Raw genomic sequence first — 25,006 nt, forward strand, 5'->3', positions numbered from 1 at the left:
CCCCCCCCCCCCCCCCCCAGGTACTGTAAGCCTCTGTTCAAGGGAGGGAGTCAGGAAGGCTGCTGACTGTGCCAGACCAGGGCCTTAGGAAGCCCCAGGGTTACAGAGAGATGCCCCAGCAAGTGACACTCCAGGGCACCTCTCCCCTAACACTACAATCAGCGCAGCTCTGTTTTACCTATTTTGTATGACCTCTGGGCAAGACTTCATTTAACAAAATGGCTGCACGTGTTTGAAGAAGCTCGGTTCTAGCTCACTAAGGAGGCCACCGTCCTGCTCCCTGCCTGAGCCTCGTCTGTTCCTGGTGGGCCTCATCCCAGGCTTCCCTGCCTGCGCTCTGTCCCCAGGGGCCACCCCATCCCTACCTCTGCTGGAGACCCTCCTCCAGTGTTCTAGACCTTGACATCCTCAGAGTGTCCAGCTTTGGTCCCACAGGAGGGGGGCCTTGTCCCCAAGCTCCTGGTCTTGCTAAGTCCTCCTCCCTACTTACCAATAAAGCAGCAGAAGGCAGAGAGGGGGATGGGTCTAAAAATCAGAGCCTGTTAAAGGGCAGATACAGAACCCCCATTGTGGCTTTGGGGAGGAGCCAAGGCAAAGATATAGGAATGGTCAAAAAAGGGATGAAAACGCAGAAATAAGCCTGAGAGTTGCAGTAATCAATAGCATATGGTCCTCAGATAGAGCAGAATTAGAGCCACATGTGGTCCTGAGATCTGGTATACATTTCCGTGTCATTTTTCTGCCAGACACTAAAATGAGTTCACAGACCTGGAGTACATGCCTTCACTTAATAAGCTTGGTCTAATTTAGTTCAAATTCTCTTAATAAAGTCTGTGCTGAAATTATTCTGCCTCCCCAGGGTCTCTGCTGCTGGAAGACAGAGGCACGTGCTAGCGTAGTCTGCCTTACATGCAGGTGGCATTTCCCAAGGAGGGCTCATGGAGCTCTAGTCCCGTAGGATGCCCCTTCCACAAGGAGGCCAAGGTCAAGTTTGGGAAACCACATAAACCATTCCCACACGACAATGTTGGAGAGTCACAGTGCACGTTAGCTTATTCAAAGCTCTCAAAAGCACACCAATAATGTAACCTGGTTGATATTATTTAATCCATGTTTCTCAATCTTATTTCACCATGCAGCTCACTCCGTGAAATAGTGTTCCTGGAGTACTCTGTGGGGAACATCTCTCTGGAGTTATTATGCAGGCCTCCATCCCCTGCGAGGTCATGAGTCGCAGACGGCAAGGACTGTGTGCTCTCACAGGCTCTCCTCTCCTTCCCCTTCCCCCTATCCAGGACCTAGAGAAAGTCAATAAGTAATGTTGGTTGAATTGCATCCATTTTAGAGGCTATTTTTTCAAAGGTTTGGGGTTCATGTTCTGACACACAGGGACTAATGACAGGGTGTCTCTCAGCCTGTCTTAATATTGTCTGTATTAAAAACTCAAGGAACCATTGTTCTGGGCCCTGGAGTTAACTTGACATGAGGGTTTATTGGTTTAAAGATGACACAGCTTTAAAATCCAGTGATTCATGTCTGGAAACACAGTATAGCTGAGTTATAATTCTAACTTTATATCTTATTTTGAAGATTATGTTGATTAAGAGATAAGGGTCTTAGAGCAAAAACAGTATCATTTTAGCTTCTCTGAGAGACATATCAGAGAGGAGAAAAAAAGAGAAAGAGGCCACTGAAAAGAGACAGAGAGAACTGACATGACATAATCTCATCTTGGAGTCCTCAGTTCTTGCTGCCCCTGGGACGGGTGCCATTTCTGAGCTCCCGCACTGTGCGGAGCTTCTTTCACAGCCCTGCGGCGTGGCTATGATGATGCTCCCCATTGTGCAGACGAGGAAACTAAGACTTGGAGAAGACAAGTGCCTTGCTAAGGGTCACATAGAGCCTGGATTTGCAGCCAGGTCTGTGCCAGCAGAGCTCTCACCCTTAATTAAGCTGCTACACCATCTCTGCTTCTGGGGACGTGTAAAGCCAGATGGCGTTTCATTACCAAGTACAGGAGACCAGAGGATTCTGGAATCTGGGGTCAAAAATATTTGCCCAAACTCCCTGGGAATTTTTCCTACAGATCAGACAAAGTCAAGCGGAGGCCCAAAGATAGTTATAGGCCCATCAAGTCTCATGGTTCAGCACAGGAAGGCTGAATTTGGAGTCAGAAGAGGAGAATTCCAGACCCTCACTGCTGCTGCTTATCTGCTCTGGGTCTTTGAAAACAGTGTCTTGCCTTCATGCTCCTCAGTTCTTCAGCTAGAGATGAAGGAGATATATTGGGTGATGTCTGAGGGCTCTTCCAACTCCATGGATTTAGATCCTCAGCCCCAGAGAGTTGACTTTTGGAGTCGTCTACAAGTCGTATGTTTTGCCCACTTAGAACATGCCATACAAATGTTTGCTGGAAAGGCTAGAAAGATGGATACATAAAAGCTGAAGGGTTGAGAAGGCCTGCTGAGAATGCGTCATGAGCAGCCATGATGGCAGATCGTCTGTCTCCACAAGTCACTGCAACCTACAGCTGCAGCCCCTGGGGTAGTGTGGACAGTTCTCAAGCTGCAGCTTGTGGGGATCTATTACACACTTCACTTAGTCTTTGTATTCTCTGGGTGTCTCCATCACTGAAAGGAGGAAATGAGAGAAAACAAGATTTCAGAGTTTCACCACTTGCATTGCTCAAAATTGATACCCAACCATCCATGAAACTGTGTCCATTGAGGGGCATCCCATCCACAAGCCATACACAGAGCAGCAGTTGACTCAAGCAGGAAGGAACCTGGCCCCCACTCCCTTCCATGTGTTTCTCAGACTAAATGGCTGTGGGAATGACAGCAGGAAAGAAAAGACCAACAGCATCCCACCCCCACTTTGCAAAAAGAGGAGACTTAGTACGTTCGTACAACACAGATCTTTTACTCATACTTAGAGGAAAGTGAACATTAGTGATTCAAAAGCTATGTTTATAGGGTGGGCTCCACCTTTCAGTTGAAAGAAAGCTGAGTGGGAGTTCATTCTCACTGCAAACTCTGGCTCAGAATAACATGGGCTACAGTAAATCACGTTTGCCAAATACTACCATTTTTCAAGACAACCGTGTTTCCCAGCAAATGACACAAATCGTTGGGAGTTGCTGCTGAGTTCATCCAGTGTCCACAGAACCCAGCATAACTGGACATTCTCCCCCAATGTGGTGTCAGTCCCAACCTGCCCCCATCTTTGTGAAGCAACACAATTATTACGTCTTCCAAAAAGTACTTCTTGAGCCCTCCCAGCCGCATCTCATTTTTGGCCTGCAGGTCAAAGGCTTGGGAACAAGCAAGATCTGAGTTTGAATCTCGGTTTCACTGTTGTCTGGCTGTGTGGCCTTGAGAAGGTTACCTAACTTTGAAAACATTATCTACAAAAAGAGTTGTAAGTTTAGCAGGTAAGAATCTGAATGTACAAAGAAAAACTTACTTTTTCTGCATCCATCTAGTTTCATTTCAAACCCCTATTCCATCTGAGTGGGGAGATTTGACCTCGGCAGATTTGGAATTCTTCCATTTCCTTAGGGTGCAAGCTGATTTCAGGGGGACATATAAGCTGTTGAGAGGCCTCCGGTCATCTTTCCATGCAGGTGTCTGCTGAAATGGTCCTCACTTCTCTGGTCCCCAGTCACTAATGGTCCTTGAGGACAGCTCTCTCAGGATTTCTTTGCCTTATTTAAGGGCACAGAAATGTCTCTGCTGCTTCTCATCTTCTCTGTAATACCATCCATAGTCCATCCGTCCATATGTCCAAACACCAGACTGGCTTTACCTCCCAACATCACACACCCTTTCCAGGGCTCAGCCCAGGGGTCAGACTTCAGGGCCCTCACTCTGCATCTCTGTTGTCTTATACCCCTCTGCCCCTCCCTGCCACCTCCCACTCCCAGTCTGGGGTATCATGTCCTAGTCTAGGGGAAGCCAGATTTTCTGCTTCTCTTTTTTCCCAAATGTTAATCCATATGCAGATGTTCCCCCCCCCCCGCAAGGGTTTAGCTTTCGGGAAACGAAACTGGGGAGAGACGCAGCTTCAAGCCCCATGCATTCTTCTCCCTGTCACAACCCTTCCTGTGGCCATGAGCACAAACCAGAGATGTATTTCAATGGAGGGTAAGAGGGGAGAAATTAAAAGACCGGAGACTAACATCTCAGAAGTGCTATCCTGCCACTTAAGTATTAAATAGAATAGCACATGAAAGAACTTGCCATGTTTTAAGGACCTAATAAATGATGGCTATTGTTTTTCCCCTATGATCTGTTGGACACATTATCTATATCCTTTGTTTGGAAATTAATCATGCACTGTCTTAGAATATCTATTGTACTGCCAATTTACTCTTATATTTTTATTTTACTTTCCCAGTGTCTATACTTTATTCTCCCAACTAAATGTAAGCTCTTGGAGAGCATGGTCCACATCTCATAATTAACTGAATCTAACAGAAGGCTAGGCATACAGTAAACACTTTAAAATGTGTGCAGATCTCACCTCAGGAATCCAAAATCATGTTCACAAACATTTAGAGAAGGTTCTTTGTGTTAGAAGTCAGGTTATTTTTTTTTCTTAAAATAATTCATGAGCATGTGTATGTCTAAATGTTAACAGAGGCACCATGTGGTGTAGGCAGCCACCCTAGATGTTAAAAAAGAAAGAGATTTTCAGTGTGTCTATTATTTTTCAAAATCCTGCATTTGCACCCTGAGTGCAAATATATTTCAGAGTTTATGCTGGCCTCCTAATGCCAAATACTAATTGAATTGATTTCCTGGAGCTGCGTCCCTAATAAATGGAATGCATCACGGATCTGGGATTCTTGAGTCAAAAATACAGAAGATGAATGTTTCGCTGAGAGAAAACAGTGTGTAGGAAAATGTTTTAGCATCCAAGAGAGTCGCAAAGTTTGGTCTTTGAGGATGGAGCTGCTGAGTGAGCAGTTGAGCGGGGCTAGATGATGGACCACAGTGGGCTCTCTCTCAGCCTCGCTCTAGACTGGGCTGACCAGCCCCAGCAGGATGCTCCAGCTGGTCCTGTGCAGGGATGGCCGTACTCACACTGTCGAGACACACACTGCACCACTTCCTACTTGTGTGGTCTTGGGCCACTTACTCCTCCTCTCTAAGCCTGAGTTTGCTCATCTGTAACTACAGAATATGTACCAACCTCCCGAGACTTTGATGAAGATTCAATAAGATGATGTATGCTGAGGACTGCACACATGTTGGAAACATAGTTCACATCCAGGAAATGATAGTTATTGTATCTGCTGCTCTAAGGGGCTGAGGGCGGGGAGAGGGCATGGTGGGCGGGGGCTGAGGACAGGGCAAGCACATGGTGGGTGGGGGCTGAGGGTTAGTTTTCTGTGAGCCACAGGGGTCAGGGGGCTTAAGGGGCCTTGAAGGACTGGTGGGATTTGTGTATCTGAGCAGTTTGGAGCTGGTATCTCAGAGGGAGGAAGAATGGGTGCGTGCAAACGTCAAGGATTGTATCAGTCTGGGCCCAACCAGGAGAGAGAAACCACACTGTAATTTCAACAGGGAAATATAAAGAATTATTAACCATAACATAGGATTGGAATAATGAAGGAGCGGCTACTAACAAGTAGAGAGAACTCTAAAGCGTAGAGAGAAGCAGGCATCAGGAGCATCCACACCCCCAGGGCTGGGACAGAGCACCCTAGGGAGCTCCCTCCACCCCATCCCCACAGCCTGCCGTCCAGACTTGCTGACACAGCATGGCTCACTCAAGGACAGAGAAGTGCAGAGGCACCATGGTGTAGGGTGCTGGGAAAGTGTCCACAGGGTGGTGTCTCAGTGGAGCACACTCTCCTGGGAGAAGGTGCTGGCTGTGCATTGCAGGAGCCAGGCCCTGGGGAAGCAGCTGGAGCTGAGAGAGTGCAGAGAACCGGGAGGCAAACACAGAAGTGTCCCCTACAAGCAAGTGGAGGCTCAGAGAGGTTACAAAACCTTCCCAGGACTTAGCAAGGTTGGAATTCAATCCAGATACCCGTTTCCTATATGTCCTGCCACCTCTCTGAACAGAAGTGCAAGATCAAGGGTAAGTCTGTTGGAGTCGGCTGCCTGGAGACGGAAGGGGTCTGTGCCCATGGAGTCAGTGGGGAAGGCCTCCTGGTGGAGGTGAGGATTCAAGGTGGACCTTAGGGGAGGGCTGATTTGGAAAACCATGGAGAAAATGGGAGAAAGTGAGTCTCAGGCTGGCTTTGCAACATGAGCCTCATTGAGCAATTTCACACGTCCAAGAGTAAACCCCAGCCCAGACAGGATGCAGCTGAGCCAGTAGAGAGAACAGGAGAATACAGGAGGTAGGGGATGAGAAGAAAGTCAGAGGAAGGACGGAATAGAGGAAGTCCTTCTATGTCAAAGAGCATGAATCTGGGCAGATGCGAAATCAGCTCTTAGCAAGAGAGCCAGAGCCCGTGGATGGGGTGTCTCTGGGAGTCCTCCACTGCATGCCAAGCTCTCAGCGGAATATAGGGGAGCACATGCCAGCTTTGGAGTCAGACAGACCAGGACTAGAGTACCGGCTCCAGCATTTAGCTGTGTGTCCTGGGGCAAGTCCCTCAACCTTCTGAGTCTCAGGGTTCTTCATGTGTCTGTTGGAAACAGTGATACCGTCCTTGCCGCTTGTTCAGGTGAAGTCCTCAGCAGACAGCCTGGCACAGCAGGCCTTTAATCACTGGTAGCTTCCTTCTCCCTCCTCTTTTTACTCTGTCAGCCCTTCCTGTCTTCTAAGACAGTTCCTGCCTCTGAAAGTAACTGTTTTAAAATTCAGAAATTCCAGGATTCCTAAGTCAGGTGCCGCTGGGGAGTGCCATGGTCTTGGCGGCAAATAATATCTCTGGTTGAGCTTCTGGCCCCTGAGCTCACCACTCGGAAGGAAGAGCTCAGGTTTCGGGGACACAGTCACTGTGTCCTCGGCTCCCTGGCCAGGTGGTGCCTTGAAGCGGTGTTTCAGACTCAATCTCCAGAGGGCAAATAACGGCGCTTCTCTTTCTTTTAGGAGGAGAAGTGGCCAAACCACGTTTTGCCCAGTTCTTCCACGGCAGCCTGGCCAGTCTGACCATCCGCCCTGGCAAAATGGAGAGTCAGAAGGTGATTTCCTGCCTGCAGGCCTGCAAGGAAGGGCTGGATATTAATTCCCTGGAAAGCCTCGGCCGAGGAATAAAGGTAAGGAAGGAGACGACATCACCTTCAGGAAGACGCCAATTGGTGAGTGGAGGCTGCCCAGCACCAGTGCATCTTGGGAAAGGGAGTCCTTGCCTGTCAAGTTGCACAGAGATGGTGCCACGGGCAAAGGGGCTGCCACGGGGGGAGATTAGCCACCGTGACCCCACCATGGACTTCTGCCATCTCTGGAAATTCCGAGATGAAGCCCTGTGTGCAGTCAGTTCACTACCCCAAAGCGGGCACATGTTCAGTGTCTAGCTGGAGGGAGTTATCACATGTAATTTGTTCCTGGACTAGTGGTTGCTTTGTCATTTATTTGCCCAAAGGAACTGAAGTAGCATGCAAGAATACATTCCAAAAACATAAAAAGTTCGGACCATGTAAAATACGAATTAGAAAAGGAGGTCAACCCAGAGTGGGGTGCAATTAGAAAGCAGAAATGGAGGTCTCTGGGTCTTACAGGGTTAGGTCGAGGCACAGATTGGCCTCCGAGCCATCTCTAGCAGTCAAAGGGAATGTGAGCAGTCATGATTTTTATTATCCACGCAAAATAAAAACATTCGAGCGATCCAAGAGAAGCAAAGATACATCCCGAGAAAAGCTCCCCCCGAGGGGGCAGGATGTGGCCGGCAGTCCTCAGCGAGTGCCTCCCTGACAAGCAGAGGATGGTTATGGCCTCACCTGGACTTTAGGAGTGCCTGCTGGCATCAGGCCTCTGGGTCCTGGTCAAAGAGCAAAGTAAACATCATCATAGCACCACTCAGTCATAGCGGACCCCAGTGAGAGCAGGCAGCCCCTCTGCCTCCTCTCTGAAAGTTGGTTGGCCCACCCTCTGCTTCTGGGGTACAGGCCAGCCTCTCCCCGACCCCCAGGCCCCAGCAGCTGTGAAGCCTTCCCAAGGAGGGCATGGCCAGGGCAGAGGTTTCCCCCCCCCCCCCCCCCATTGGCACCCAGTGCTGCCCCGTGGAGCTCCGCCCGGGGCCTGCCTCTTCTGCACAGGGGAGTCACCCGTGCAAGACAAAGCCCTCTTAATTACACTGTCCATGTGGGGCTGTGGGGCTGTGGGGCTCTGACTTGGGTAGTCCTGGAGGGGCTGGTGACCTGAGCACAGCCTGATTCTCTTTAAGTCTCGGTCGCTTCAGCAAACATTCTACGGACAGCCATGTGACTCGGTTATGGGCTGAGCAAGACACAAAAATCCATGTTCCAGGGCTGGCCCAGTGGCACAGCGGTTAAGTTCGAAGATTCCACTCCGGTGGCCCTGGTGTTCGTCGGTTCAGATCCCGGGTGCCGACATGGCACCGCTTGGCAAGCCATACTGTGGTAGGCGTCCCACATATAAAGTAGAGGAAGATGGGCACAGATGTTAGCTCAGGGCCAGTCTTCCTCAGCAAAAAGAGGAGGACTGGCAGCACATGTTAGCTCAGGGCTGATCTTCCTCAAAAAAAAAAAAAAAAAAAAAAAACGTGTTCCAAGCTTCTTGTCTTCAGGGAACTCACTGGCCAAGCAGACGTTTGTGATCCAGTGTGGCGACTGCTACAGGGATCGCGAGCACTAACATTTACTGAGGGTCCCCCACGTGCCAGACACTGTTCCAAAAGGTTTATGGATATTGACTCATTTAAGCCCCAGAACAACCCTATGACAAAGGTACCATGAATATTCTCATTTTGCACATGAGAAACTGAGGACTGGAAGAGAAAGGAAACTTGCCTAAGATCCCAGAGCTAATAATGAGCAGAGCCAGAACTTGAACCCCGCAGTCCCACTCCAGAACCCGGGGAAGGGCAGTTCAGGAAGGCTCCTTGGAGGAGGCAAAGTCTGAGCAGAATGTTTCAGGATGGGTAAACCAACCAGGAAAAAGGCAGAGGGTCAGGGGAGAGGGCAGGACGGTGACTCTAGGCAGATGCAAGAGCATGAGTAATGGCAGAGGGGGGACCCATAGTGTGCCCTGGAACTCCAAGAAGGCCACTGTTACAGGTGCCCAGCCTGCAGGAGGAAAGGCAGAGAGCGTGACCAGAGAGGTAGCAGAGGCCAGGTCACGGGGCCTTGCTAACTGTGTTTAGGGGTTTATTTTATTTATTTATTTAATCTGTCAGCAACAGGCAGCCATGGAAGGGCTCCAGGTGGGGGAGCATGATCTGGCAGTTGTGGGGTTATGATGCTCACCCTGGAGACTGGGTCAGAGGGGGAAGACAGGAGGGGTACACAGGCAAGGTAAGGCAAGAATGGCTTTCCACAGCATTGTTTAATGTGTAGTAAACACACGCGTGCACACGCATGCACACACACACAGGTGTTCTTAATAGCTGATCACCCGTCATTGAAGGAAACTCACAAGACCGCCTCTATTGGAAAGGCGGCTTTCCACCGGTCTGTTTCATGGCAGCTGGCCCAGGCAAGCCCCTCATGGCACATTTCCCACAGATATCCTCCTGTGCAGAGCCTGGGGTTCGATCCTTGACCTACTGCTTGTGTTGTTTCCTTAGTGTTTTGTCAATCCAGTGATGCAGAAATCCATCCTCCAGCCCTCCCCTCTCTGATTCTGGATTTGCTCCCTGCCTCTGAGTCGATCTCTGCTTTGCATCATCCCATGTGGCCACAGTTTCAGGATTCCAAGCACTGAGGAACAAATAAACCCAAGATGCTAGACTTAAAAGCCACGCATTCTTAGAATTATAAATTAGGAACCCCAGCAATTTCTACATAGTAGTCATCACCTGTGAAAAGAGGACGTGCTAAACTAAGTGGCACAAAGAGCTGGGGGTGGGGAGGCTAATCCAACTTCTCAAGATGCCACCTGCTCAGAACCAGTCACTGCAAACGGTTCTTTTCCACCCTCAGGGCGAGGCTGGCAAGAACTAGAGCGGTGTGTGAGAAGTGAATGATAAGACACAATTTACGGCGCACCCACTGGGGCTATTTTAAGTTCATTATCTCTACTCCTCACAACAAATTAAATATTACGACCCCATTTCAGAAATAAGGAGATTGGGGCTCAGGGACTTGTCCAAAATAAGTCCATGCTCTTTCTTCCACACCAGCAACTCAGATTAGAAGGCATTCTTGAACATTATGAAAGCTACCTTCCTTCCTGCCCTTCCTCCATTTATCCCTCATTTCGTTTCTGAATAATGACTATTCTTTCCCTGCTCCTGGCCTCCTCCCTTCTCTCTGGCTAGTCAGAAGAAGCGAGGTCCTCCTGTGAGGAGGGCAGCTTCCCAGCTGCTAAGGGTGACCGGCGCTGACTCCTCCTCTCCCTCATTTCCCGGACCATGCCTATTTCTGACTACCTCTCCGGCATGTCTGGAGTCACTAAATGATTGGGGTAGCCGCTGTCTTGTATCCACACGAAGCACTGTGGAATAGGCACATTCCTGAAGAATACCCTGTTCTCATTTTCATAGCATAATCCCTGCCAATTTGCCATCTCCACAGAGTGGAAGAGTGAGAAAGAGCGAGAACTTTGGAACAAGACACTCCTAGGTTCAAATCACAGTATGGATATTTACTAGCCGGGTGACCTTGGGCAATGCATTTTAATTCTTTAAGCCCCAATTCCCTCTTGTATAAGATGGAGTTAATATTATTTTGTAGTGATGTTGTGAGAATTGAATTTTATATATTTTTATATATCTCTAGATGTATATTTTATACATTTATATATATTAGATATAGACATAGAAAAGATAAACATAGAGATTAAATAGATAAACATATACATATGTATATACATATAGATCCATCTCCCCGAGCAAACCTAAGAGACTTTCCAAATCACAGCTCCCTTCTCCTGCTGGGCTGGCACTTGGCGTGGCTGCTGCTCCAGCTTCTTTTGAAAGGTAAGCCTGGGTGACAGTTGTGGCAGAGGAGCCTCTAACGTGGCAAATTTCCATCTGGCCCAGCCCAGAGGGGCTGGCAGGTGTCCAAGGGAACGGTAGGGTGACTGGAGTGCCATGGCCAGTCTGCCCGCGAGGTGCAGACCCGGGCTTTGGGCAGGGACCTCACTGATGTCCCAGCCTGCTAGGTGGCTGATGACACCAGCCAACCCTCTAGGAGAGCAGACCCTTGCAGCTTCATGACTCAATGACAGGAATCACCGTGGCTACAGCACAGCTTCCCAGGGGCGAGTGAGCACTGTCACCCTTTGCTAGGTCCCCAGGAAGCCATCTCCTGCCTCTGTGGTAATACCAATAGCATCCTGTGTCCTGCACAACCAGAGACTGACCCTTGGTCACACACACCACAGGGCTGCAAACACTGCAGTTTAAGAAAACAAAACAGACAAACAAAACCTATTTTAGTGGAGGTTTTATTGATCCTGCGAGAATGTTGTTGCCGGCTAGGCCACTGCCGGCCAGCCTGCCCTGTAGCAGTCCCTGGGATGCTCTGGCAGCAAGACCAGGGTGTTAACTGGAGGTCCAACACATTCCCTAAACCGTCCTCCAGCTGGGGGGAGAGGTGGGGGGCTGCAGTGGGAATGTGCCCTCTGTTGACTGCCAGGGGATGCTGCCAATCCATCCTTCTGGGAGAACCGCTTGATTTTCCTGTTCAGCCCTCAGGCGAGGCTCGGAGATCGGCCTCTCCTGCAGCGCTCATGGCCTTCCCTCCCACGTCCGTGTGCCAGACGCCGTGGCGATGCCGAGGAGAATCAGTAACCCCTGCCCCCCAGGTACTCATAGCCTGCTGAGGGAGGCAGACAGGCAGGCAGACAGACAGACAGACAGCAACAGCACCACAAGGCTCTGCTGTAGCAGGGGTGGTGCGGAGCAGGGGACAGAAAAACATGTGGAACGTAAGTGATGTTTTTAGAAGAACCGTGAATCTGCTCAAATCAGAAACTGATGACTTGTGCAACAGTCAGAGCTAACAGTGACTCCCCAGCGCAGGGCAGCTCCATGGCTGAGCGCACTGAGCTCATGAGGCAGCCGCTTCGAAAGAGAAGCCCGCCCAGAGGCTGACCCAGGCATCGCCCGCGCATATTCCCCGGGGGCTCCCGAACCCAGCACCATAGCTGTGCCTGTGACCAGACAACACGGCTCAGAGGGACGCTGCTCCAGGCTTTGAGGACAGGAGCGACAAGATGGTAGGGAGGGAGAGCCGTGAAGGCAGGGGTGCCAGCCAGGGGCAGAGACTTAGTGCAGACATAATTACAATATTAAGATTTATAATAAAAGCCATCACAGACTGAACACCTTTTAAATGCTAGATACTTTATATATGTTATCTCATTTAAGCCCCAGACAGGGAGATATTAATATCCCCATTATTTTAAATGAGGAAATAAAGTCCAGAAAGGGGAAGTAAATAGTCCAAGGTTGTACTCTATAGCTTGTACTGGAGCTGGAGTATGACAGTCCACCCAGCTCAGGATGAAAGATGCCACAGCCTAGGGGAGAGAGAACCGTGCCTGGGAGGACTGAATTCTTCCTAAACGGGATAAGCAACTGCAGTAGCAAATGACTCCAAAATCTCCACAGCTTAATGCTGAAAAGTTAATTTTTCTCTCACTCTAAGTTGCAGAGGTGAGGCAGGGTTTCTGCCCAGAAGGCCATGGGCCACCAAAGCGGAGGAAGAAAAAGGGTGGAGCATCCCACATGGCTTTTCACAGCCTCAGCCCAGAAACCCCGCCCCACTCCCTCACATTGGCCAGACGAAGTCACAAGGCCCCACCCACCTGGCTCAGGGCCACTGGGAAGTGCAGCCTCCAGGATGCCCAGGAACGAAAGGAGAACAGGGTTTGGCAGCACTGATAGGGACTCCCAAGAAGGCTTGACTGAAAAAAGAGTCCCTTTGAGGAGTAACATGAGATGGTACTGAGTAAAATGTGGGCTGGGGGAACCATTCACTCGTTCATGGAACAGGGGCTTACAGGGCGCTAGGACTGGGTTCTGGGATTCAGGGATGATTCCCAGCCCCCGTCCTCAGTGAGCTCATGGTCACTGCACTACAATAATCATCCTGCTATTTCCTAAGCACTATAGGAGCCCAGTGAGGACCAAAATGAGGGAAGCCGGGGAGGTCTTGAGGAGGAGGAAAGGAGAAAGCACTCATGTGATAGCTGAAGAAGACAAAGACTGAGCTACCAGTTGGCTAGGGTCCACAGTGCAAGGGACTTACATGAGCCAGTGTCATCCTTAGTGCTCATGAGATGTCTACTTCCTGTTGGGGTCCATGCACAGAATGAGGAACTCATAAAGACATCAAGACAGAACAGGGAAAGCTAATATAGATAGATTTTTCCCTTAAACTCATGGAAACAGTGTCTTTCATGGTAGAGAAATGCAAATTAAAACTACACTAAGAACCCATTTATCACGTATCAGATTGGCAAAAATCCCAAAGTCTGACAGCATACTCTGTTGTGGAGGTTTTGAGAAAAGAGGCATTCTCCTCCACTGTTAGAGGGAGTGTATCTTGATATAATCCCTAGCAACTGGGAATTTGGCAACATTTGTTGGAATTTAAAGTGCATATACTCTTTGGCTTAGCAATTTCACTTGTAGAGATTTATTCTACAGATGTATTTACACACTTGTAAAATGTTACATGTACGACAAATTTCATTGTGGCATTATTAGCAAGAGATTGGAAACAACCCAAATGTTCATACTAGGAGACTGGTTAAATAAATTATAGTTTATTTAATTTTAAATAATATTCAGCTGTAAAAATAAAAAAGAATAAGGAATCTTATTATGTACTGACACAGAAAGATCTCCAAGATATGAACTAAGTGCAAAAAAGTAAAGTAGAGTATAGTATGAAATAAGTTACCTTGGTGTAAGAAAGGAGAAAAATGGGAATGCATATCCCTTGACTGTATATTCATAAGAATACTTAAGTGTAACTGTCAGGATAGGCGAGGTTATGCTGCAGTAACAAATGACTTAAAAGATTCAGTGGTTTATACAACAAATTTTGTCGTTGTTCACATTTCATGTCCATTATAGATCGGCTGCAGCTCTGATCCATACCACCCACTGTGAAACCCAGGCTGGTGGACCTCAGGGAGCTTTGCAGGTTTCATGGCAGAGGGAATGGGAGATGGCAAACCATGAGCTGGCTGTTAAATCTTCCACATGGGAGTGAAGCTAAAAATACTTCTGCTGACATTTTGTTGGCCAAGCACATCACATGCCCACTACTGGGTGCAACAGGTCAAAAGTGTATATCCTGCAAAGAAGGGTACCATAAGTCACATGATCAAGCCTGTTGACCATAGGGCAGGCATGAGTAGCCTCTCACTGGGAGGGGAAGCAGCTAATTATGAACGATAAGGCAATCTGTCACTGAGAAAATTACTATAACGGTGATTACCTGTGGGATGGGATTGGGGAAACTGGGTGGATGAGAGAGAGGAATAAGAAGGACACTTTCACTTTGCCACTTTGCACATGTATATATATGAACCATATAGATATATTATCTATTCAAAAAACTAAATCATTGTTGCCAAGTAGCTACATAAAAATACATCCATGTCTTTCTTTCCTGTGAGATGAGCATTGAATACATAATCTGAATCCACAGACATGTTCCCTACATCTTATTCATAGCAGTTCCTAATAATTCTTGCTCAGAAGTGTGTCAAGCTCAATAACTCAGACCAGTAGGAAAGCAGTTCTCTATGCTCCATTCAAAGAAGAGGGACAGCCCAGGGCATGCGGGAGAAGCAGAGTCTGGACCTAGTTTATCTAGTTGGAGGACCCAAGTGACTCAGCGGGGAGCGTCATAGTCCCTGGGACACCAGAGGCTCAGAGTGGAAGGAATAGACAGACCTGGGGCAGAGGGCAGGCATGTAAACAGCAAGTGAGTAAAATTCATGGGAAACTAGAGTTTAGCACCAGGAAAGCAAGACCAAGAATCAGATCTAAGAGAGAAGGAAAGCCATGAACTGCAAAATGAGCTTTCAATTTGAAAGCTAAGAAGATGGGGCCTGGGTCAGGAAGTGGAATTCAGGGTGAACTGAGGAGCAGCTCAAGGCCAAAGACAACAACAGCGAGAGGAGCCCAAGCCCCAAGTTTCTGGGCTGTTGGCTGAGGGGGTGGGCAGTCCAAGGGCTCAAAGTTTCTGCTCAGGACCCCAGGGAACCACAGAGCGTGGGTCACCCCCACCAAGGGCTGGGCTGCAAGAGCCTGTGACTGGATTTCAGAATTCCCTCCTGTGGCTCAGCCAATATTCCTGGGAGTTTATAATCCACAGGGGTGTTACAGGGGAGGCTCTCAAAGCCGACCAGGGGGTTAACACAGTCATGAGTGCACACAGCTGCCGTGCTGGCAGATGCCCGGCAGACGCCTGTGCTGGCCTGAGTGGCCTTTTCATGGAGCTGGAGTGTCTCCATGGGACCGTGCACATGGTTGATCATTCTCTCCTGTGACACCCTCTTCTGTCTTCCAGTATCACTTCAACCCCTCGCAGTCCGTCCTGGTGATGGAAGGGGACGACATTGGGAACATCAACCGTGCCCTCCAGAAGGTCTCCTACATCAACTCCAGGCAGTTCCCGACCGCGGGTGTGCGGCGCCTGAAGGTCTCTTCTGAAGTGCAGTGAGTGGACGCGGGTCAGCCGGGCCTGCTGAGGCGAGGGGGGCGGGGGCCCCTTGGGAATGTTCCCTTGCGTGACAGAATGCACCCCTCTCCAGCTGGTCGCAGTTTCTCTGTTCTCCCTGTGAGGACGCCCCAGTGGACCTGTGCCCTCCTTCTTAAAGAAAATGTTCTGTTGTTTTCCCACCTGAAATCCAGCTTGTGCTGTCTTATTCTGTTTCTGATCTAATGCCCGGAAGGCACTGCTTCCTGTAAATTCTCAGAGAACTGGGTTTTAAGTGGAGTGATTTAAGGCCACAGTGCCTGGTACGTGGTAGGTGCTTCACAAATGTTTATTAATTGAATTAAGTCGACCAGCCCACCTTTGTAGCACTCCTAAATACTGGGAGCATGTGAGAGAAAGAGCAGGCACGGTTCTTGTCCCCCGGGATCAGAGTTAAATTAAGGAGCTGAGACTATTGCTATGGCCTTTAGATACCTCCCTTACTGGCCTACCAAATCATTTCTCAGCCACAGCAGCTGCCTGGGAGGGCAGCTAGGAAGGGGACCCCAGGAACACTCCTGGGAAGCAGAAGGGGAGTCCGCTGGCGCTTGGAGGCAGGGGAGGGGCCCAGAAAGACAGAAACAAGAGAGGGAAAGATGGGTCTGCTGACTGTCATGTTGTGGGGCCTGGGACAGGTGCCAGGATAAAGCCCAGCTGGCAATTACCTTCAATAGTCCTAGCGATGGTGGAAGGGCTCCCACCTCCACACTAAAGGCCACTTCTGGAGGCCTGGGGTAAGAGCAGGCACCTGCAGGTTGGCTCCACATTGCAGTGAAGAGGGACCAGACCGGCCACTCTCCAGCTCCGGGGCCAGGCTTCCCATAAGCTGGGGAGGGGAGGGATATCCTCTGTAAGCTTTGGGTTTGGTGTAGGAAAGGCCAGAGAAAACTGGGAGCAGGAGCTCACCACCACTCCCACGTCTCACTCACCCCAGAGAAGAGGATGGAGAGGCTCTGCATGGGATCCAGCTCCTGCCCTTCCGTCGGGACCTTTCCCAAAGGATGCAAGAGGATGGCTGCCACCAGCTGGAGGCCTCTGCACATTCCCAGAGCTCCATCTGGACCCTGGCTTCTCCACTGTAGCCTAGGTCTCTGGCCTAAATGACCAGTGGAGAGTGCCAGTGACATGCATGTCTGATGAGGTCTGATGAGCACATTGGATCTGTCAACATTTACTGAGTTCCAACCATGAGGCAGGCTCTGGGGTGGCTTCTTTTCTACACGTCGTCTGCATTTAATCCTTACTACTAGAAGGTATTAATTATCGTCATCCCCATTGTATAGATGAAGAAACTGAGGCTCACAAGAGTCAAGCACCTTGCCCAGCGTCACCCAGCCCGGGAGTGGCAGAGCCAGGCTGTGGACCCTTGTCTGTCTGCCTTCCCAGGCCTTGCTCTTGTCACACCATTCTGGCAGTCAGATATTTTTGTGGCAGTATATCAGGAAAAAGGAGCGTGATTACACTAGCATTCTGCTGGCATACCTGGAACAGGTGCTCTCATGTGACATCCTCATAGACAGAGAACATATATGCAGCGCAGGGGAGTCTAGCCCTGGGGTCCCACTTAGTAAGATGGCTGTAAGCAACCAGTTAGACAACAATTTGCTTACCAAATCCTTATGCACATAACAAGCAGTTTCTATCTAATTAAAGTTGCCATTGATTACTTTGCTAAAGGATAATTAAAGGCTTAACAGTTACTTGTTGCTGGTATAGCAAATTCCCGTTTCTCCCAGAAGCCAATCTTTTTAAGTCTCTAGATTGCTAGTGTTTTGACTATAACTTGGCTTTAAATTTGAATGTCTGTTGACATCCTCAGAGACTCTTAGGCAGTCAGGATGCCTCGTCAAGGACTAGAGGTGGCTGTATGTATCCTCGTCCATGGCCGATGACAGATGATTTCAGCATCTGCTCTTCAGTGGCGTGACTGCAGCTGTTTTCGCAGGTGCTTTGGGGAAGACGTGTGCATCAGCATCCCCGACGTGGACGCCTACGTGATGGTGCTGCAGGCCGTCGAGCCCCAGATCACCCTCCGCGGCACGGACCGCTTCTGGAGACCCGCTGCCCAGTTTGAAAGTGCCCGTGGGGTGCTCCTCTTCCCCGACATCAAGATTGTGAGCACCTTCGCCAAAGCCGAGGCCCCGGGGGATTTAAAGACCACAGGTATGGGTGCATACTGGGTTGTGGGCAGTGGACCTTAAATTCTCACAGCCAGGCAGAATCCTACTTCAGGACAACAGCATTGTTCCCCACGGCAGGGTAATTTAGAATAGCAGAACAAACAAACCTGGAAGCAACGCAGATAAATAACAGGAGGGGAATGAGTGGCTTAGCAAGTTACGGGATTCCCATATAAGCCATATGATGTTAGAGGAAAGGCGTTTATGCTAAACGGTAAGTGAAAAAAGGCAAGATGCAAATTACAGAGCATCTACACGTAGAGTGAGGTCAACCATGTAAAGAAAAAAACACATAGGAAAATGCCAAGAAAGAAACACAGCTAATGCTAACAGTGATATTCTCTGAGAAGCGTGAGAAGAGCCAATTTGTTTCTGGTTGCCTTCACGTTTTGCAACTGCAAAATGTTCTATCATGTACATGCATCATTTTGATAATCAGAAGGAAAGCTAAAGAAGCACGAAGAGAACATATGACTGCATCTTAATACACCCACAGTAAAGTCAAGTCCTGTTCAGCAATATTAGTCTAAGCTCTCAGGAAACTTTCCGGTCGTTCTTTCCAGCAGTTTCGTTATTGGGAGGGCTGTTCGGTGAAAGCAGAACAATTTGAATTATCTGCCAGGGAGAACACTTAGTTGCATCGAAAGCTACAGTATGTTCTGCTGGTGGGGAGGGAGGAAGGAAGGATAATGAAGGAAGAGAGGGAGGGAAGGAGGAAGGAAGGAAAGAAGGAAGGAAAACCCAGGGCCCAGATCTCTAGGGGAAATGTCTGTGTGAGAACTGTCCCTTGCTGCCTCCTCCAAGAGAAGAATTTAAACTCTCCCCATTCCCCTCCAAAAGCAGCTGCTAATGATGTGCTGGTGCCAGGGGGCCTGAGTCCCTGAAGGGCTGCTCCTATAATAATCCTAATTACCCACTGCCTTAGACCACCCTGGTCCCTAGCGAATGGGGTGCCCCACACAGCAGCCCTCCTGAGCTCACAAAAACAGACGGTGTTTGCCACCTGTCCCAGCAGGCGGTTTCCTAGTCACACTCCAAGGGGCATCAGGTTGTGCGATCTTCGCTTTCTCCCTCATTTGTGGCTAAAATCTGACAGAAAAAGGAAGGGCCTCTGCCCTGGCGGCTGCAGGCTGTAACTGAGAGCATCTGGCTTCGCAGGCCTGGCACCAGCATGCAGGCAAGGTGGGAGAAAGGAGAGCCGTGACCTGGGTCCACAGCTCAGCATCTGGTTGTGAGAGGAGCAGGCAGGTGCACAGCCAAGTGCCCGAGAGCTGTTACTAGTGCTTTTTACATTTCACTCATTGTTAGAATAATCATCATGGGGCCCTTAAACACGCAGGCTAATGGCATTTGCCGCCAGGTCTCAGTGACCCACTCCAGCAGCATCTTCTGCCCCCACTGACCCACTCTGTGCTGTTTCAGCACCAAAGGCTCGGTGGCGGGGGCGGTCCTGCACTCCCCTCTCTCTCACACCTGTGTCAGTTCCCACCTTTGCTCACCCTCCACCTCCCTGGAAGGTCCCTCTCCCTCCCTTTCCCCCATTATGGCTGGCAAGCCTGTCTACCTGCAACACCTCCTTTGGAAGGCCTCCCCCTCTCCACCCTGACCCTGGATGGGGTTAGGGCTCCTGCTCTGTGCACCCCCACCCACTGCTGCTTCCTGCGAAGACACGTTTGCTGGCGCTCGGTGGTGTTATCTGTTTATCACTCCAGACAGGAGCTCCTGAGGGCCCACCCATGGCTGGTTCCCCTCTCAGCACCTGAGCCCAGCACAGACCCTTCCCCACAGTGGGCATCATGGAAACCGCAGACGGAAGATAACTACCTCAGTGCAAGCACAGGAGAACAAGGAGAGATGGCAGGGACAACACGCCCTCTACCTGGTGTGAGCAACCAGCCCGCCAAGTTGGGAGGGAGAGTGAGGAGGACCTAGCCTGACCTGATCAGAACCTGGCCAAAAAACCCCAGAAACCAGAGAAGGCCATTCGAAGTAGAGCTATACATACACTATTGTTAATGATGGACCTTGTAAGCATGTATTAATGTGCTTTTAGATTGTGCCAGCAATCCACGAAGCCACTGAGATTGGCAAGCATTTAAAAATTAAGCATACAAAACCATTTATAATAATACATATCTAGTGAGAGCAAAAATTCTTTTTGTTATCACTAAAAAATTAAACAAAATATGAAGAATAATTCTCTCATCTTTAGTGAATCCTTTTTTAACTTCTATTTTTTTGTTTGTTTTTGTTTTTTGTTTTTTTTGTTTTTTGGAGGAAGATTAGTCCTCAGCTAACTACTGCCAGTCCTCCTCTTTTTGCTGAGGAAGCCTGGCTCTGAGCTAACATCCGTGCCCATCTTCCTCTAGTTTATACGTGGGACGCCTACCACAGCATGGCTGCCAAGCAGTGCCATGTCCGCACCCGGGATCCAAACCAGCGAACCCCGGGCCGCCGAGAAGCGGAACGTGCGAACTTAACCACTGCGCCACCGGGCCGGCCCCTTTTAACTTCTATTTTTATAAATGTTTTACAATGAACAAAATATATTAGTCCACTTTATAAATCAATAAATATGCTTGTTTAAATGATCTCTGTTCACAAATTTTTCAATAAAAGTCTTCCAAGATCAAAACTATTTGCAGACCTCTGGCCCAGAGGTTAAGACTTAACCAACTATGGAATCTGAAAGTCATGGTTTCTGTCCCAGCTCCTCCTCTGCTTTCTGTGCAACTTCGGGCACCCTGGGCAATCCACGCCGCCCCCTGGACCTTCCGTTTCCCCATCCATGTAACGAGGATGCTAATGGTACCCCTCTAATGTCTGTCTGTTAGCATTCCGTTTGCACAGTGCCTGGCACGTAGCAAGGACTCCATAATTTTAAGGTGGAATTTTAATTTGAGATTGCCAACCTGTCCAGCATTCAAACACTCAGACATTCCTTTGGGAAATTTGGGGTCATAAAATCAGTCAAGGACAGCTAGTCTGACCAACAGCTTGCCAACTAGACTAACCAATTTACTTAATTATTTCATTATACTAACGATGCAGCTCCCCTTGAGCGGTGTGTAGTAATACTGCTCCATGCCCACCCCTGGATTAGATACTGAGGGGTCAGTCATAGAAGGCGTGTCTGCCTCAAGAACCTCAGAGTCTGCTGGGGGTGACAGAGGCACCTGCCATAACCACAGGGGAAAGCTATGAGAGCACAGGGGAGGGCACTTATCCCTGGTCCCGAATCAGAGCTGTTGCTTATTGAGCACCTCCTGTGCGCCAGAGCTACACAGTGCAGACTGTGTGTTTTCAATCCTCTCAAGACCCATGCCCTCTTCAAGGATGAGGAAATTGAGGAGTCGATAGCTTTTCTAATACTATGCAGCTTCTCAGTAGCAGCGCTGGTACCCGAACTCACATCTTTTGACTACTGTATTTATGCTCTTCACACAAAGTCGTGTGCCCAGCCTAGGGGGCTGCCTGGACATCCATCTGAGCAGTGGAGGTGGTACTTGGGGTTACACAGCCTCTTCTCCTGACCCAGCCTGAAGCTGGGGTGCAGTCCCAGAGGAGGAAGGTGACGTGCCAGGGCCATTCTCCGAGCTATCCTCACACCTGTGTTTTCCATGTGTCTGTCTTCCCACAGCCCCCAAATCAGCAGTCTTGGACGAAATGCTTCACAACTTAGATTTCTGTGACATTTTGGTGCTGGACGGGGACTTGGACCCAAGACAGGAGTGCTTGGAGCTCAACCACAGTGAGCTCCACCAGCGACACCTGGATGCCACCAACTCCACCGCGGGCTACTCCATCTATGGTAAGGCCGTGCTCAGCCCCTTGGCCGGTGGTCTCCTCTCAGAGTGGCCTCGTGCAGGGAGTCATGAGGCGAAGGCGGCTCTGTCTCCTGTGCAGGTGGGGTCAGGTAGGGACCCTTGACCTCAGAGCTTGGCGAGCCCCTCCAGCACCTTGAGGACCTGGCCCACATCCCACTCATAGGGAAATTGCTTTAGAAACTAGGTGGATGCCTTCTCCTATAATGTGTGATCTCAGCAAATATTACAGCAACATTTGGCAGATTGAGGCCAACCAGTCTATATGGGAATCCTGTGGATCAGTTTAATTGGCCCCTTAGAACTTCTGCTTCAGCACGTTGTCTGCCCCCAAACATCTTGAGCTCTCAGCCTGGCCAGTTTCAGGAGACCCACAAACCCCAGCAGCTGCAGCCTGTCTCCCCCGTCTCCTCTTCTGCCTCCTCGTGACAGGCGTGGTCTCTCGGCACAGGTGTGGGCTCCCTGAGCCGCTATGAGCAGGTGCTGCATCACATCCGCTACCGCAACTGGCGGCCGGCCTCCCTCGGGGCCCGGCGCTTCAGGCTCAAGTGCTCGGAGCTCAACGGGCGCTACACCAGCAATGAGTTCAACCTGGAGGTGAGTGAGTCCTGCAGTTGCAGGGGAACCGGGCTCACCCATATGTCCCCTCCTTTATCCAGGAGGGCTGCTGCCACCGGCCCACCTGCCACTCCTGCTCAACAGCACCTCTCCCTGCTCTCCCCAGGTCAGCGTCCTCCACGAGGTCAGAGTTTCAGACGAGGAGCACGTCAACCACCTGATCGTGCAGCCTCCCTTCCTCCAGTCCGTCCACCACCCCGAGTCCCGGAGTAGCATCCAGCGCAGTGCAGGTAGGTCACCTGGGAGGAGGGACCTCAGGATACTAGGTGGTCATTGTGACTCAAGACCATGCACTAAACAGACAGTTGGGTGTGCAGCAGCCATAGATGCCCAGAACTGAGTAGGGAGCCCGTCAAGGACACAAAAGTTACAGACAATATATAATAACAGGTTTGCACAAAGAGCTGGGCTAGAATTTTGCAAGTCCTCTTAGGCCCAACTCAAAGCTACGCGCTGCCTGAAGCCTTCCATGGACCTTCTATCTGCTCACACACCCACGTGCACCATATTGTTGTCTCCTACCCTGACTTCTGCTCCAGCACTTGCCTGCCATATTGTGTCTCTGTCTGGTGGGCACTTCTGTTTGTCCCCACTGAACTCCACAGTGCCTGGCTCTGTGTGGGAGCTGTCCTAGAATTTGAGGGAAAGAGCAAGAGATAGAAGAGAACTTGGATTTATTGAGCACCTACTATGTGCCCATGTGGAAACTCAAATAGATTATTTCATTTACTCCTCACAACTACCATGGGACAGGAATTATTCAGACCATTATGTAGATAGCAAAAGTGATGCCCAGGCAGAGTAAGGTGCTGACCCAGAGTTTACAGCTGGGAGGGCAGGTTTTAACCTAAACGTGGATGTTTCGTTCATGCTCCACCCAAGACTGAGCTAGTCCTTTGCTCACCATGTCGTGTGGATTTCCTCCTCGTTCCAGTGGTCCCGAGCATCGCCACAGTGGTCATCATCATCTCCGTGTGCATGCTGGTGTTCGTTGTGGCCATGGGCGTGTACCGGGTCCGCATCGCCCACCAGCACTTCACCCAGGAGACTGAGGCTGCCAAGGAGGCCGAGATGGACTGGGACGACTCTGCGCTCACCATCACAGTCAACCCCATGGAGGTGATCCCCGTGCAGGGGCTGGGAGCGCGGGGCAGATGCCTCCCCTCACCCAGCTCCATGTTTCCTATCCCAAAGCCCTGCCCAGCTAGCCCAGCCCCACTGATCCCTCCCTTCTCTGAGCTCCTCCAGCCCTCTCCACCTGAAGGGACGGAACTTTCCCACCAGCTGCATTCATGGACTAAAAACGTGTGGCTTGCTCTCCCCCTGCAAACAGAAGCAGACATTTCTTAAGGCAAGCAGCCATGTGGTGTCTATCCCTTGCCTCCCCCGCAGTATTTAGCTCAGAGCTGACTAACACTTAGGGACTCAGTATTGAATTTTTGATTAACTAACGGTGTAAATTAGATAGCTTCGCTCCATCTGCCTGCAGAGCTCACTTAAAGGCTCAGAATAGGTTAAACCAAAAAATACACCAGGAATATACCTGCCGTTTCTAGAGCCCCCATTGTGCCAGAACTGCATGGGGCGCTCTACATAAACCACCTCATTTAATCTTCCCAGCAACCTGTGAAGTAGGAGGCATCATCCTCATTTGTCAAGGGGGGAACCAACTCAGAGAGGAAAGTCAAGTGCTCAGACTCACGTCGCTGGTAATGGCAGCACCAGCATTCAAACTCCAGGTTGCTGACTCTGAAGCTCCTATCTTTCCAGTTCACCAGCAGCCCCCAGAATCCACGCATGAGTGTCTGAGGTCCCTGTTCTGGACATAGGAATATCAAGGGGGGCGCTTACCTCCTGCCCTTTGTTCTGCCCTGGGCACTGCTAGAGGTGGAGGCAGTGGAGGGAGAGCGGGGGAGAATCAGGAGGAGTCACTGAGGAATGAAAAGCTTACCCCAGCCTGGCCCCCAGCCTGCCCCTCAGCTGGCCTCACGCTCCAGTTTCAGAGCCAGCGTGCCGATGCGGCTCAGCTTCTCCCAGCACGTGCTGTGGGTGTAGTACTGAGCGCACCGGGCTGGCGCTTCCAGCATTTCTTTCCTTGAAGAGCTGAGCCTTGGGGGTGGGAAACAAGACCATTATTCCCGGAGCAGCTGAATAGCGGGCAAGAGTGTGCCCACCAGGGGCTGACCTGGCGATGCCAGCGGTCAGTGAAGCACACGCAGGGGGAGCCTTCGGGGCTGGAGCATTCAGGGGTGACTTCCTGGAGGAGGTTAGCCTGAGGGAGGCCTGGAAGAATGGGTAGGATCTGTGGGGGTTGGGGGTGCAGCAAAGGTTAAAGAGAAGATGCTTCAGAGAGGGGATGAGGCAAGCAAGCACGCACATCTTTTATGGCTGCTTCATCAACTCGAATCATATATCCGGAAACAAGAGTTGGCTGGAATCACCAAAAAGCTGCGGGGAGGGAAATGGGACTGGAAAAGAGAGGGGTCGAGTTTGAGGACACAAGTCAGAAGGTGAGGGGCAGGCATGGAACGTGAGCATCATGAGCGCTGTCCTTCCCAAAGGAATACTTTCCAGG

General features: G+C 50.1%; 1 protein-coding gene across 1 annotated transcript in view; it reads left to right on the forward strand.

Moving 5' to 3' along the window:
* The window catches only part of CLSTN2 (calsyntenin 2), a 553,438-nt gene that overhangs the window by 526,583 nt on the left and 1,849 nt on the right, over nucleotides 1-25,006 (forward strand). The window contains exons 10-16 of the mRNA XM_046671513.1: nucleotides 7,054-7,220; nucleotides 15,621-15,769; nucleotides 17,755-17,972; nucleotides 21,630-21,800; nucleotides 22,265-22,410; nucleotides 22,538-22,661; nucleotides 23,366-23,550. Of these exons, the coding sequence (XP_046527469.1) occupies nucleotides 7,054-7,220; nucleotides 15,621-15,769; nucleotides 17,755-17,972; nucleotides 21,630-21,800; nucleotides 22,265-22,410; nucleotides 22,538-22,661; nucleotides 23,366-23,550 (1,160 nt within the window). The remainder of the gene's footprint in view (nucleotides 1-7,053; nucleotides 7,221-15,620; nucleotides 15,770-17,754; nucleotides 17,973-21,629; nucleotides 21,801-22,264; nucleotides 22,411-22,537; nucleotides 22,662-23,365; nucleotides 23,551-25,006) is intronic.

Source organism: Equus quagga, chromosome 1, assembly GCF_021613505.1.
Source record: "Equus quagga isolate Etosha38 chromosome 1, UCLA_HA_Equagga_1.0, whole genome shotgun sequence".
NCBI classification, from domain to species: Eukaryota; Metazoa; Chordata; class Mammalia; order Perissodactyla; family Equidae; genus Equus; species Equus quagga.